General features: G+C 40.9%; 1 protein-coding gene across 2 annotated transcripts; it reads left to right on the plus strand.

Annotated features, from left to right (window-relative positions):
• The first annotated feature begins 272 nt into the window (after positions 1–272).
• LOC121324525 (eukaryotic peptide chain release factor subunit 1) lies at positions 273–10,295 on the plus strand. 2 transcript variants are annotated; one of them, XM_041266523.1, is made up of 11 exons: positions 273–385; positions 741–850; positions 4,921–5,096; positions 5,834–5,973; positions 6,067–6,205; positions 6,433–6,623; positions 7,458–7,587; positions 7,853–8,008; positions 8,468–8,532; positions 8,743–8,890; positions 9,137–10,295. In XM_041266523.1, the coding sequence occupies exons 2-11, from the start codon at positions 765–767 to the stop codon at positions 9,217–9,219; spliced, it is 1,314 nt and encodes a 437-aa protein (XP_041122457.1). In that variant the 5' UTR covers positions 273–385; positions 741–764; the 3' UTR covers positions 9,220–10,295. The 2 variants fall into 2 exon arrangements, with proteins under 2 accessions (XP_041122457.1, XP_041122458.1); XM_041266524.1 differs by lacking the exon at positions 273–385 and adding an exon at positions 393–583.
• Positions 10,296–14,740: the final 4,445 nt, after the last annotated feature.

A 14,740-nucleotide genomic window follows, 5' to 3' on the forward strand; every position in this document is an offset into this window, starting at 1 on the left:
ATCTCTCAGATACACATTTATGTACAGGACGGCATTAGGCTATTCAAATCAGTAAACAGTCACACAGAAAGCATAATTTTACATTTCCAATAGTATCCTGACAGTCACATTATAACACGGCCATATAACTACAGCTCCCATAGTTCTCTTCAGTCCAAACTCCGCCCTTTGTCCTCTCTGGTCCAATAGTGCTATCGATAACACAAGCGTAGCCAAGTTGTCTCTAGGAGGAAAGCTCGGCGGAAGCGGTGTTGACCCACCCCCCACGTGAGACAGGTTGCACCACGCGCGGAGACGGGAACCGGCTCGGGCAGCGACGTCAGTGCTCCCGAAACCTCAAGAGCACCGACCAGAGAAAAGATACCGTGCGGAGCGGAGGAGCCAGGTACCAGGGGAGCAAGACAGCAGCCAAGCGAGACCGGTGATAAAGCCGGACCTAGGCGGGGCAGGGATAGAGTCGCTGGGCTGCGAGGGGAAGTAGGAAATAAGGTGGCCTTTAGGGCCTGGGAGGGATTTCAAGCACCGCCGCGCACGTAACTGTGAGACAGTACCGGTCACAGTCCTTTATTGTCGGCAAACCCAGGTAAGTGCCATGTGGGAAGAGAGAGCTGCGGTTAGAGGTGGTGAAGTCGGGGGTTGGGGTAAAGTTACCGGTACTGGTTTGGGGGAGTTCAATTGGATTGTGTGTCTCTTGTTAGTCTCATCAGTGTGTGTGTCTCTGTCTCTAACAAAACTCGCAGGTGCCCGAAGCGATTACACCAAAAATGGCGGACGATCCGACAGCAGCCGACAGAAACGTGGAGATTTGGAAAATCAAGAAACTGATCAAAAGCTTGGAAGCGGCCCGGGGGTGAGAACAGGAGGTTACGATTGTGGGAGTGGGAGAGGTAGAGTGTGCGTGCTGGGTGTCTGTCTGCATGCGAGAAAGATCAAGTGGTGCGGGCTTTTGGCCTGGAGCAGCTGGGAGTGTAGCAACAGCTGAAATTAGGCAGGGAAAACTACCTAGACCGAGGAAATTGGGGATTTTGGCTTGTTGGGGTGCAGATCGTCCTAGAGCCGAGTCTTGAAAGTCCACTGGGGAAGGTTAAGGCAACCTAACGCCGCGGCAAGGCACAGAGAGGGGAGAATATTGCAGAAAGGGGCCTCTCTGATTCAAGTGGGCCGCAGTCTTTTTGGAATAATTACAAAGTGTGTTCATATGTGCTACTGTTCAGTAAATGCGTAATTGTGTTTGAATAGGAGAGGGTAACTGCTTGCTGCCACTCGTAAATGAGTATCATATTATGACATAGACAGTGATGCATAGAACAGCAACCATAATGCAGTTCTGGGGAACTGTTAGGCTTTTAAAGTATGAGTCAATGTAGTAGCTACAGACTACAGGAAATGGGGTCTTTTTTTCTTCTTTAGCCACACATATTGAAACTGAATTGACGCGTATTGTAGTTTTAAGTGGATTTGCGCATGTGAGTGCTCTTTCTGGTAGCCTGAGCTAGTAAGTGTATTTGTCCAGATATTTTAAGTTATGTTTTTTTTGTTTGTTTGTTTCTTCGTGCTACTGAAGCTGGTATTGACCTGACGTGTTACCAGCTAACGGATTTATATTTTGGATTTGTTATTGCATTGTAAATTAGCTGATGTATAGATGGCGAGAAACCTTCACAGCCCAAAATGTGATAAGCTCGTGTTTAGCTTTTTTGTTTGTTTGTTCTTGTTTTGTTTTTTAATTGACATGCAGGGGCAGATCATTCTTTATTAAATTAATCATTTTCCACATGTTTTTTTTTAAATTTTATTTATTTAAATATGATGCATCCCCTTTCCTCAATGTCATTTTTGCAATATTTAATTTAAGACAAGGATATTGTATAATATATAATTTATTTAATTTTTTTTGAAAGATAGAAAATTCTTATGTTGTCCACAACATTAGGTTCTGATAAAACCGAATTAAAGGAAGTAAATACCTTCACTGGGAGCTAAAAATCTAAGTCAATGCAGTTCAGGATTTCATATCCATTAGCCAGACACAAGGTTTAACATACAAATCGGTATGAATATGGAGAAAAAAGAACTTTAAGCTATGTAGTTTACTTTCAGACTAGCGCAGTAAGTAGTTTCTCCATGCCTAGTGAGTCTGGCCCCCGGCTACAGACACTGGCATGAGGGCAATTCATTTGGAAGCGCATTTAAGTAAAGTAACTCTACCTTGGGTTTTAACATCCTATGCCCAACCTTTAATTGTAATCATAATGGTATTCCAATGTTCTCTGTAGGTCATAGTGCCTCTTTGACATGTTTTAGTCACCTAGAGTCATCTTTTAAAGCAAGGTGGTGAAGCGTTTGTAAAGTAGAATTCGTAATGAAAATGGACTCTGTCCAGTGAAGAGACTAATCATGAAGGAGGATGGCTGCTATATTTTCACAAAACTGAGCTGATAAGTACAGGAAAGTTATCTGTAAATTTACAAGCATTGAGTGTAATGACATGTTATATGAACATGATAATGGTAGTCTAAAGTAAATAGTTTGAGAAGCTAGCACCGTTTGTTGCAAAATATTTAAATTGAAAACTAACCTTGAGTCTAATCGTAGGACTGCTTAACACATCTTATAGAGCTATCCTGTTTGTTTAGAGTTTAAAAAGGAATGTGCATTCTGAATCTGTTATACAATTAAGCCCAAAATGCCTAAAAAAAATGGCTGTCGGGCACCAGTTTGGATCTTCTGAAAGTTTCAAGTGATGGATGGAAGTGTGCAGGCAGTGTAGAAATGGAAGCTTTTTCTGTTTAGCAGGCCAGCACTGTCCTTGATGTACTGAGTCAACCAAAGGGTGGATACCATACTGCCCATTGGAGATATAGCATGACATAGCATAGATTCATATCTGCCCCATTGATAAGTGTTAATACAAAAACCTGAAGGTCCTACAGTCTTAATTTGTTGCAACAAACCTCCCTGGCCTCATAAACTTCACACATTTTAATAATAACTTCATGTTTTAGGAAAGCAAAGCCTGCTGCTTATTATAAGATCCTTGTTTACAGTTCAAGGGGACTGGCTTATGATGAGACGACAAACTTATGGTCCTGTCTGTGTGGTAGAGAGTTAGAGGTTAAAATGACTGCTGAACAGGTGATTGCCTGTGCTGTACAAGTGTGAGACCCCAAGTTTCAAGTTACAGAGCCTAGCTATTCCATGTTGTAGAGGTTTCAGTTCCTTCTAAAGCATGTCAGTACCAAACTGTGAGCATTGGAGAGGTGTAAGTGTCATATACTTCAGTACAAACAGTTGTAGAATATATGGGAAGTCTTGTTTCTTAAAAGCAGCTGCTGTATGTCTGGGATAGCTGCTGATTGCATGTGTTCAAGTTCATGAGGTGTGTGATAACAGGTTCCTGTCATTGTTTACTGAACCTTTTGTAATTCAAGTTATAAACTTCTGCATGGTCAGCATTCTTCTACATTGTCGTGACTTCACAAAGCACACACCACATCTCCCCTAATGACTTGGTGCTGTGCCAGAGTTTACATCCTGAATATTTTTTTTTTTGACAATTCATGATAAAGGCACTAATAAAATCAAGATTAAGGATGGACTAGTTTCACTATTTTTATTTTAAAAAAGCCACCATGCACATTGAACACTTATTTCATTATACTGTTATACAAGCTTTAATTCCCCAAAGCATCTGCAACTCACATTAATGCAAGTTTTTAATGAAAATGTAAAACCTGGGTTCTGCTTTTTCTGCTTCAATAAGTATAACAATCAGAGCTCTGAGAGAGAGAGATATAAAAATGTAAAATATCTCAAATGTTGCTTTGCCGTGCTGGTTGTATAGACCTTGTATGAGCCAACATCAGCAGCAGTTTGATTTTTCTTTTTTTTTTTTTTTTTTTTTTAATACAAATCAGTATTTAATCGTATAATTAAGGCCATATAGCGAGGATATAAATAGTATATCTACACTTGGCTGCCGGTTTGGACCCGAGACTGCTGCACTCTGTACAATAAGTTAGAAGCAAGCATCATACATTTAAAATAAAATTACTGGTACATTTTATTAATTACATTAAAGAAATTAAAAAAGCGATGTCAACATGCTACGTGCTAAATCTGAGTCAGTGATAATAACTATCGTATTCGATTTTTATATTTATTTTTTCCTGGGTTGGGAAATAATGTTAACGATTTAATAAAGGTAACAATAAGATAGCAAAACGGGAATATTGATGAGTAGAGTACAGTAGCTTATAATTCCGGTCTGTAACTGTTTAAAAAATAATAGCCTTCAATATAAAAGTATATACTTTGCCTGTCGTGGTGTCCGTTTTACTCCTTGTTTTATTGGAGAAGACAGTTATGTGACATACCAGCGCGCTGACTAGATAGGATTGCTTGAGTTGTCAGGGGTGTTGCACGGGGCAGTCCTCACGGGATTTGGTCACAATCGCAGAGTATTCTAATAGAGGCAGGGTACACAGTCCTTAACCTAATGTCACTATACCGAAAACAAGGCACATAAAGTGGCTTAATAAATTGGACTGAAATAAGGTGCCAGTTAAAGGAATTCCTAGAACAGTGATTGAGAGCTTTATGAATCCAACCCATATGTTGTAAACAGTAATTATTCATAAGATTTAATAAATGTTTCTTATACACAGATGTTGACTTAAACATTTTGCAAGGTGATTAATTTTAATTTCAGTTGATTCAGAGTGTGTGAAATGTTGAGAGGGAGAGAAACACTCTTCTCTACAGTAAATAGTGTGTTTATTTCAGACATACTTTATGCATGATATCTTTTTGAGAACTATTTATAAATTCTTGTAAATAAACAAACACTTTTAGGTCTAGTTTGCATGTGGTGTGTGTACTGTATCAGATTCTCAGACTCTTTGTTTTGTTTCCCTCTAGAAATGGCACAAGCATGATTTCCTTAATAATCCCCCCTAAGGACCAGATCTCACGGGTGGCAAAGATGTTGGCAGATGAGTTTGGCACTGCATCCAACATCAAATCTAGAGTCAACAGGCTGTCTGTTCTGGGAGCCATCACATCTGTACAACAGAGACTCAAACTTTACAACAAAGGTGAGACAGGAAGGTGATGAAAATCACTTTCTTCTCATCCCTTTCTTTTTCTTTTCTCCTAAACTTATCAAACTTATCTATAACCGTGTACAAGACTGTGTGTATATATGGAAAATAATACAAAATATTTTACATTTTTTAAAAACCAAATTGGCCTTACACTTTGTGCTCTGCATATATTTTACGCTATACGCTTGGCTATTTTTAGTAGTAAAACTTTGTCCCAACGCCATGAAAAGTCTGTTAGAATGGCTACAGGGAGGGTAGGTATTGCCAGATCTGGTTTTTGCAGGATTGACTATGTAAATGATTCTGTGAAAACTCAAAATAAATACACAAAGTCACCGCAGTAAAATCCCCCAAAATACTTTCAAAACAAATATTTCTTTAAAACTCTGTAGACTGGGCTTGTGTCAACAGCTGGTTCTACATGTTGTCTTTGGTGCAATCACAGTCCTGTTGAAACAGCTGCTTGAACAAGCCCTGTTTTAAAGCAAGGTAGTGGTTGTTTTAATGCCTTTTGAAATGTTAAGGCAAACCAACATCTGAATCATATCTAATCCTGGATAAAACCGGAACAGACATAACAACTTTCTTGTGCAATGAATAATGGTTAATTCACATACAGACTGTATGAGGGTTTCTAGCTTGTCCAAATTTTTTTATTGTAACAATAGAATTGGTCTTGTATATTGTACACTCTAAATGGCTTGTGTGGCCTTGTGTTTATGCTGCAGTGCCACCAAACGGGCTCGTTGTCTATTGTGGAACAATCGTAACAGAGGAGGGCAAGGAAAAGAAAGTTAACATAGACTTTGAGCCGTTCAAACCCATCAACACATCGCTTTATCTGTGTGACAACAAATTTCATACAGAGGTGAGAGATGAAAAAATACCTCTTCATTCTTGACTGTACTTTTAGGTGTTACAATGTGTGCAAATCCTCCTTACACTGCCTATATGTCATTAGGCTCTGACAGCGCTGCTATCAGATGACAGTAAATTCGGCTTCATCGTGATTGACGGGAGTGGGGCTCTGTTCGGCACTCTCCAGGGGAACACGCGGGAGGTCCTGCACAAATTCACAGTCGACTTGCCCAAGAAGCACGGTAAGTGTGGGGGAGAGGGCAGGGGGTCGAAACAATTCAGTATGATTTCAGAGTTAAAATGCAACAGCAACTTCTATTTTGTTGTAAATGCTTTCTGGTTATGAATTTTTCCAACAAGAGTGTCTCTAAGTTCAGTCATCTTGGTTTGTTATAGCGGTTTTATCTGCATGACGTGACAGATGGAATATCACCGGCTGATGTGGGTGTGTGTGTTTTTTGTTTTCCAGGCAGGGGTGGTCAGTCTGCTTTGCGATTCGCCAGGTTACGAATGGAGAAGAGACACAACTACGTGCGAAAAGTGGCGGAGACAGCAGTGCAGCTTTTCGTCTCCAACGACAAAGTCAACGTCGCTGGGATGGTGCTGGCCGGGTCTGCGGACTTCAAGACTGAGCTGAGTCAGTCTGATATGTTTGACCCGGTGAGTCAGCACACTCCATGATGAATTAGCCAATAATAACTACAATATTTTTGTGACATTTGTTATTTATTTTTAGCAAAGAAAGCATTTAGATTATTTCATAAACCTCTCTGGTTAGGCTCCACTGCTAATCTCAAATAACCATTTTCAAATATATTCTCGTCATTAAAACTAGTCTCAAGACTTTGTCTTTAGTGCCTGAAGCACATAAGTCAACAGAAGCTTTGCAATATATGCTGTATAGATCAAGAACTAATTATTTTTGTGAGAGGTCCGCAAAGGCTCGATTTATGGAATGCACCAGGTCTGTGTCTGCATTATCTATGTAAATACAACTCGGATTAAATTATTTTGTTTAAATGAATTGTTTTTTCTTGCACTCAAATATGCCAGCTAGAGAAACCCTTCCAGAACTGTTCAGTTTAAAAAATACTGTGTTTGACAGTGCATCAAATTGCATTTGATCTGCGCATAACTGTAAACACCAGAAACCAAGCAGTGCAGACTAATGTTTATACTGGAAGCAAGGAACAAGAATTTCCACTGCAAATACTGATTCACAATTATTAGTTTTACTTTTATTTTACTCCCAAAGCAAGTAATTCAGTATTGAAGCTACTTCTAGTGGTAAATGAGTTGATTGGGTAGTTTTGTTTCTTTCCTCTGGTATAAAGGCGAACATTAGGGAGCTTAGTTAAGTATAAAGCCTAGTCTGAAAATGGTATTGGAGCTATTGAGAATGTGCAACGTACCCTTCAGTTTTGATTGTAAAAGCACCATCCCTGCTCTCATCCCTATATAACAAAGGTGGCTCTTGCTGTGTTTGTGTGACAGAGATTACAAGCCAAAGTGCTGAAGCTGGTGGACATCTCGTATGGAGGGGAGAACGGTTTCAACCAGGCCATCGAGCTGTCTGCAGAGGTGCTCTCCAATGTGAAGTTCATTCAGGAAAAGAAGCTAATAGGTATGGGGCCAGACATCAACACCGTTGCTTATGTTCCATTGTGGTTTAAAATATTTTAAACCATGTTTTCCCTTGTAATACTGCATATTCACACCTAGTATTATTTAGCAAATGGTACGAGAGGTTTTCAGTACAACAGTGTTGGGTGGCAAATTCAGTTTATGTTTGTCAAATTGTCAAAAGGTAGAGCTTAATGTAGTAAAAGCCAGCCAGAATAGGCTGCTTCACAGAAAATCTCTCTGATTGTCTGCCTGTGTTTGTGCAGGGCGGTACTTTGATGAGATCAGCCAGGACACAGGGAAGTACTGCTTTGGAGTGGAAGACACACTGAAGGCTCTGGAGATGGGGGCTGTGGAGATCCTCATTGTGTATGAGAACTTGGACATCATGCGATATGTCTTGCGCTGCAGTGGTTTAGAAGGTAGGTACAGCAGTCTGCCAGGATGAGTGGCTTTTTCCACTGTGATTATCACATGTACAGGTATGGCCAAAGGTTTTGCATTACCCAATAGAATTAACTAATTTGGCTTTATAAAGTGGAATGAAACCTGCTGAATAATGTTACGTTAACATACTGAATTACATACCGCTTTGTAGTTTTCCATGTGACTACTATTATGGCTCCTGGTAGACTTTAGTGATATCATTTTGTGGTTTCTTTGATTTAAATCTCTAAATTATGTAAATATCTAAATTATGTTTTTTGTTTGGTTCTTATTTTTGGTTTAATTAGTATCAATCTTAAAATTGTAGGTGATACAAAACTTTTGGTTGTAGCTGTATTGTTAGGTTACATGCCTTTTTATTGTATAGTGGCTTCAGATTTGCAATACAATTCTCGAGATGAGTTTAGCCCAAGTGACACTGATCTCTGTTTCAGAGGACAAGGTGCTGTTCCTCACACCAGAGCAGGAGAAGGATAAGTCACACTTTACAGACAAGGAGGTAAGACTCAACAACCCAGCTCCCAGAACATAATACATTGAGTTTTTTTGTTTCTTATTTCCACAAGTTACCAATAAGACATTTGGCTTTGTACTACTGAATCAACCTAATAAAGAAGTAAAGTCTGTCACATAGATTGAGCAAGTTGAGTCGTCGACATTTTTTGATGCCCTTGTCCCTGTAATATCTTAACTGTTTCTTCTCTCTCAGACTGGGCAAGAGCATGAGCTGATCGACAGCATGCCGCTCCTGGAGTGGTTCGCCAATAACTACAAGAAGTTTGGAGCCACACTGGAAATCGTGACGGACAAGTCGCAGGAGGGCTCCCAGTTCGTCAAAGGGTTCGGTGGGATTGGAGGTGAGGACCACCGGCTTAACACGCACACAGTTTTGACAAACAGTGTACCTGCTAGATGGAGGGTGTATACTACATATTACGTGGAGCTCTGTTGACATGCAAACATTAGGAAGGTTAAGTTGTCTGTCTGACGAGATGAAGATACGTTTAATGTAGTACTGGAATGAGTTTGCTAATTTTAAAAGATTGTACATAAAAGGTGCTTTTTTTGCTCTCTCACTAACTGCTGTCTCATTTCATCCCCAGGAATCCTGCGATATCGAGTTGATTTCCAGCTAATAGAGTACCAGGGAGAAGATGATGAATTTTTCGATTTGGATGACTACTAGGTAGTTAAAACATGGCTTAGGGATATGCAACTATCCCTCATACCCACTGAGAGACCACAGAAAGAAAGAACAAGAAAAAGAAATAAAATCTATCCCTGCCTTAGAACACAATGTCACGACTTCATTGGATATAACCATCTAGATCTCCACGATTGTAATAGTGTCAATGCAACAGCAAATCCAAACTAACTACCGTGTTACCTTTACAACAGTTTTGGACTCATACTTTTTTTTTTTTTAATTTTTAAATTTTTTTTAATTTTATTTCTTACCTCCCGTGGTTGCTGTTGTATTTTATGAAAGTGAGAATTTTTTTTACCTCTGTATGTAGAGGCGAAGTGTATTAAATTTGAACTAAAAATAATTTGCCAGTCGAGCGTCCCATTTCACTTATTTTATTTATTTTTTTATTGTTCTTTTAGAACAGGTTTAATTTTTTTATAACAAACCCGGCCATAGGCATACTGATGTTCTGTGTGACGTCATCCACACAGGACCTGTTTTGGGAAGGGTAGATGGTGGAATTTAGTTTTATTGATTAGGACTAATTGGCAGTAAATTACTCTTAAATTCCGGCATTGTTTCTTGGGTTTGTTGAAATGTACAGAATGTAGTGAGAGGTAGTATCTGCTTTACCAGGTGCTGGAGAGAAAGAAAAAATGTTGGGGTCAAAGTCTGCACACACCACACAGAGAGTGCTCCAACTCATCTATACAGCACTAACTCCCTCTGTCTAGCTTCTCCAGATGTAACCTGTATTCCATTCAAAAAGATTATTTTTATTTTTTTATTTTTTTTGTCTAAAAAGCAAATTCCACGTATGCTAGGAAACTACAGCTCTGCATGGGATTTATATTTAATGCAAGTTACTGGATGTCCCTGAATCCTGTTCTTTTAACCAGATCTTAAAGACCATGGTGATCAGTACAGTAGCATGGAATCCAGAGGACAAATAATAAATGAGGTTACAACACACAGTATGCGATGTAGGAGCTTGAAGTTTAAGCTAAGCTGAAATTCATTTTTTATGTGAAGGTAATGTTGCCACAAAAACACTAAAACCATTTGAAACCCTGTCTCTTGTTTGGTGTGTGGATTTTGTAAGAACCGCCCCCTACCCAAACTTGTATGCTTTTTAGGGGAATTTTGTGGACTGGATGATCAGGAGCCAGGATCTCATTGGAGCATTATGGAATGGGTTTCATATCACATTACTGGGGAATTTTTTTTTTTTTTTGGTATATAAAGCAGCTCCCCTAAACCTTGTGCTACCTTGTTTAGTTGATGTGAACTGCTTCCAAAGCCTAATAAAATCATACAAACTTAATTTAGGTTAAATGAAATACTCAGGCAGTGTGGTGGTTAGCGATACTGCCTCACAGCTACAAGGTCCTGGGTTTGATTCCATCCTCGAGTCTGTCTGTGGAGCTTGCATGTTCTACCCATGTTTATGTGGGTTTTCTCCAAGTACTCCAGTTTCCTCCCACACAGTCCAAATACATGCTGGCTAGGTGGATTGGCCTTTCTAAATTGCCCCTTAGTTGACGTGATGGACTGGTGTCCCATCCAGGGTGTGGTCCTGCCTTGCACCCTGTGTCTACCAGGTTAGGCTCTGGCTCACCGTGACCCTCTATAGGATTAAGCGGTTACAGATAATTGATGGAAAGTTAGATTTTTTTTTTCTTTTTGATAATCTGTATACTTGTGTATTCTATTCACTACATCTTGACTATCCCAATGGTGTTGTGAGGCAAGTTTTTATTATTATTATTATTAATCAAACCATGCTTTTCATTTAAGTAAATGCTTTTAAATACTCCCTTCTATGTTGACTCATCTGCAGCATTGTACATTTCTATGAAATTAAACAAAAAAAACGTACAAACAAGTGCACTTAAATACAAGTCCTTCGTCGTTCAAAACACCCCTAAATTTGTCTTAACATTATGAGTTTAGAGATCAGTTTCTCTAAATGGAAGTTTTTCAATGAAAGACTAATTACACCTATGAGGCAATGCATTTGTAAATACAGTAGTGCGTGACAAAATGTCCACATTTCAGTTTAGTGGGACGTTGGAATAGTCAACATACAGGCTGAAAAACAGCACAGCATTTTAGAAATCGGGCTGTAATTCTTGTATTCTGTTTAGCTCATGTAACTGCATAATGAAGCAGTCAGTTCAGGCTAAAGATTTGATTAAAATTTTGTCCAGCAACTACTTTTGTGAGTCAAACAAAAATTGTATTTGAACAAATACTTCACTTCCGTTCCCTTGATTTCCCTCCCCCTCCCCCTCCCTTTTTTCTATATATAAAAATCAAATTTTGGTTTTGCAGTAATTTAAACGTATGTTTAAATTCTGGCTTTTTTGGCTGTTTAAGTAACCGATTCATATGGTATCTATTGGTTTTACTGTGTTTTCAGCCAATTTATCTGATTTTCAATAAAGTTTTATGAAACCTTGGCATATTGCCTGTAATTTATAAATATGAAAAGTAAGGGGAGTCTTATTGATCTTCCTGTCCTGTACTGTGTTTACAACATCTACTGTGATAATTACCCTCTTGGTACCCAGGTGACTCATGATTTTAAGTTTAATTTAGATTTAATTTAATTTAAGCTAATGTTTGAAAGTTGTTGCTTAATGGACAGTTAGTGTGAAAGAAGGCTTCCATTGGGATAACAGTAAAAGCAATTATTATGTTGCCCATTATGTAGTTACCGAGTTTCATTCTTCTGCTGTGAAGTGGAAAGTTACCATGTTTTGAGCTGTGTACCAGATAGTGGTCAAATTTAATTTAATCTGAATTTAACTTCAGCTGGCCTTACTGGAAAAATGACCTGGAGTGATTTTTATTAAAAACTCATGTTGATTACTCATCCTAGGCTAAATGTTTCAATTATGTGTGTGTTTTGTTTTTTATAATGAATTTATTGAAATGCTTGCAGTAGGAAGTTACACTTGCTTTTTGTTTAAAAACCCTGCCAGCCATGTCTGCTGTGAAGGTAAAAAATACATTAAATAGGTGATCCTACTGAAATCTTTCAGAAATGAACACTTGGCTGTATGCAAGCATACGAAACCCCCAAACAATGTCCCCTTCAGAATTAATTTTAATCAAACCGAACCAACACCACCTTTTGCATACAAATTGAGTTTGAGATGCTTGTGTCAATCTGATGTGGAAGTAAACTAGTAAAACAAGTTAGTTTGCACTAAAGTGTGATGAGATTTAAAAAGGAACGCAATTGGTAGAGCTAGGTAGGTAGGGTGACCAGAAATCCTGGTTTGACTGCCCTTATGGAATGAAAATATATTTAAATATATTGAAATATAATTTAGTATATTACCAAATGTATTATACAATATATGCCAATATATTTTTGTTCCATAAGGGCATGACATTTGGGCATTTATTGTAAATTTAATCTGAAAACAGCAGTAGTAATAAAAGCACTATATTCAAATATGCATTCTCTACTTAAGGGAACCAGGTTTACGATAGGTAAACTAACGTTCCCTTTCAATTCGAAGATGGCTACCAAAACATTGTTATGGGAAACGTGTACCAGAGCTGTCGCGAGGGAGTAAAGAACGACAGCATATGAGGGACGCCAAGTCCTGCCTGACCAAGGTCAGCGGTGTGAACGTGCAACCTCGAGGACCCTAGTGCCCACAGAGGGCAATGAGGGATCGACCACATTCAGGCAATAGAACCTGGAAAAGGTATGCCGGGTAGCCCAGCTAGCCACATCACAAATCTCAGCCATGGAGGCACCTCGAAAGAGGGCCCATAACATAGCCACACCTCTCATGGAATTTGCAGCTACCCACCCAGGTGAGTTGGAGGAGTCTGTTGTCACCGCCTGCGGTTGTAAACCACTCCCATTCTGACTCCTTGGTGCAGGTGAGAGGGAATCCTCCACAAGTGCAGGGCCGCCGTACACGCGAGGGACACTGTCAGCCAACGGCGCCTGTCACGTTTTGGATGTAACCGGAGCGCATGCGTAATAAACCCAGCTCGATGGCTGATACCACTGCTGCCATCAGACCCAGCAGTTGCTGGCACAAAATAAGGGGCACCCTCAATCCTTGTCGAAACAGGGAGAGGTGGTGCTTTAGAGCTGCTACCCTGTCATCCGACAGGTATGTGCACATCGCAATGGAGTCCAGCTGGAGCCCCACATACGTTTTGCATTGAACCGGTGTCAGTCGACTCTTGGCATCGTTGATGGTGAGGCCCAGCCTAACCAGATACTCCATCACTAGCTGTGTGGGCCACCGTTCCCTCCCATGACGACCACCCACACATCGGAGGTGCAAGCATGCCAGTAGTGCAGCTCTTATGCCTGAATTGGGTCTGAGGCCACCAGCCTTCAGGGACCCTGCTGGGGCAACTGAGGTTGAGTCGGGGCTAGCGGTGGCGGTTGTCTAGGGCAGAACCCCTGGATCCCCCTTCTAGGTTGTTGCTAAGTGGGCTGGCTAAGGCCATGTCCACCACGCTGAGGGAGGGTCCTGCCTCTCGTTTGAGATGAGGCTGTAGGCGTTGCCTAAGGTCACCTGGCGGGACTGTGGGAACTGGTACTGTCTGGGTGAATGTTCTCGTTGGGGTGAGCGTGGGGAGTGAGCAACAGGGCTACCGGTCTTGATGCCTCGTGTTCCCTAAGAGACCGCTGCAGGATCTCCTCCACTGCTAGGCCAAAGGTGTGGCCTGGTGATATGGGCACGTCCAACAGCGCGGCCTTATCAGCATCAGGCACCTACGTTTGTGACAGCCTCAGTTGTACACCGAGCACCGCGTGCCGTGCAGCACCGGTGTAATATGCACCGTGTGCACCGAGCACACCACGTGCTGTGCAGCACCGGATATAATGTGCACCGCTTGCACCGAGCACCGCGTGTACTGTGCAGCACAGATATAATGTGCACCGCGTGCACTGGGCTATCGCTTGCACCTGGTACTGCGTGCACAAATGCACCGAGTACCGTGTGCACAGAGTACCGTGCAGCACCGGCACGCTAGCCTGTATCGGTACCACAAGTCAATGTGCAACGTGCGCACTGTGGTACCGAAGTAGCACAGGCAGAGTCTTATTAAAAGTATTAAAAAAACACTGGGGCAGCTAGGCATGGTGCCTACCCTGACAAGGTGGTCACACACCTGAGCAGCGCATACAGTACAACAGGGGGACAGGGCCGAAGCCGCAGGGGGGCGATTTACTTTCACACACAGTAATACAAAACAGTTTTTAAATACAAAAACCAGTTAATATATTACACGATGGGAGAGAGCACAGTGTCTGTTGATTGAGCAACCTACACCAGAGGTGAAGGCCCATGCAGCCCGCGTTCGTCTCAACCCAACAGCGAGGGAAGCCTCGTGAGGAGTATACGGCTGGCAGTCTTCTGCGCAAGCACGCAACTTGACAATGGGGACAAGGCAAGCCCAGCCCCGAGGAGTAACAGTGCTGTCCGAAGCAAGAAAGGATGAAAAAAACACACACAGTTCTTAACAATAA

The sequence above is a fragment of the Polyodon spathula genome, chromosome 12 (genome assembly GCF_017654505.1).
Source record: "Polyodon spathula isolate WHYD16114869_AA chromosome 12, ASM1765450v1, whole genome shotgun sequence".
NCBI classification, from domain to species: Eukaryota; Metazoa; Chordata; class Actinopteri; order Acipenseriformes; family Polyodontidae; genus Polyodon; species Polyodon spathula.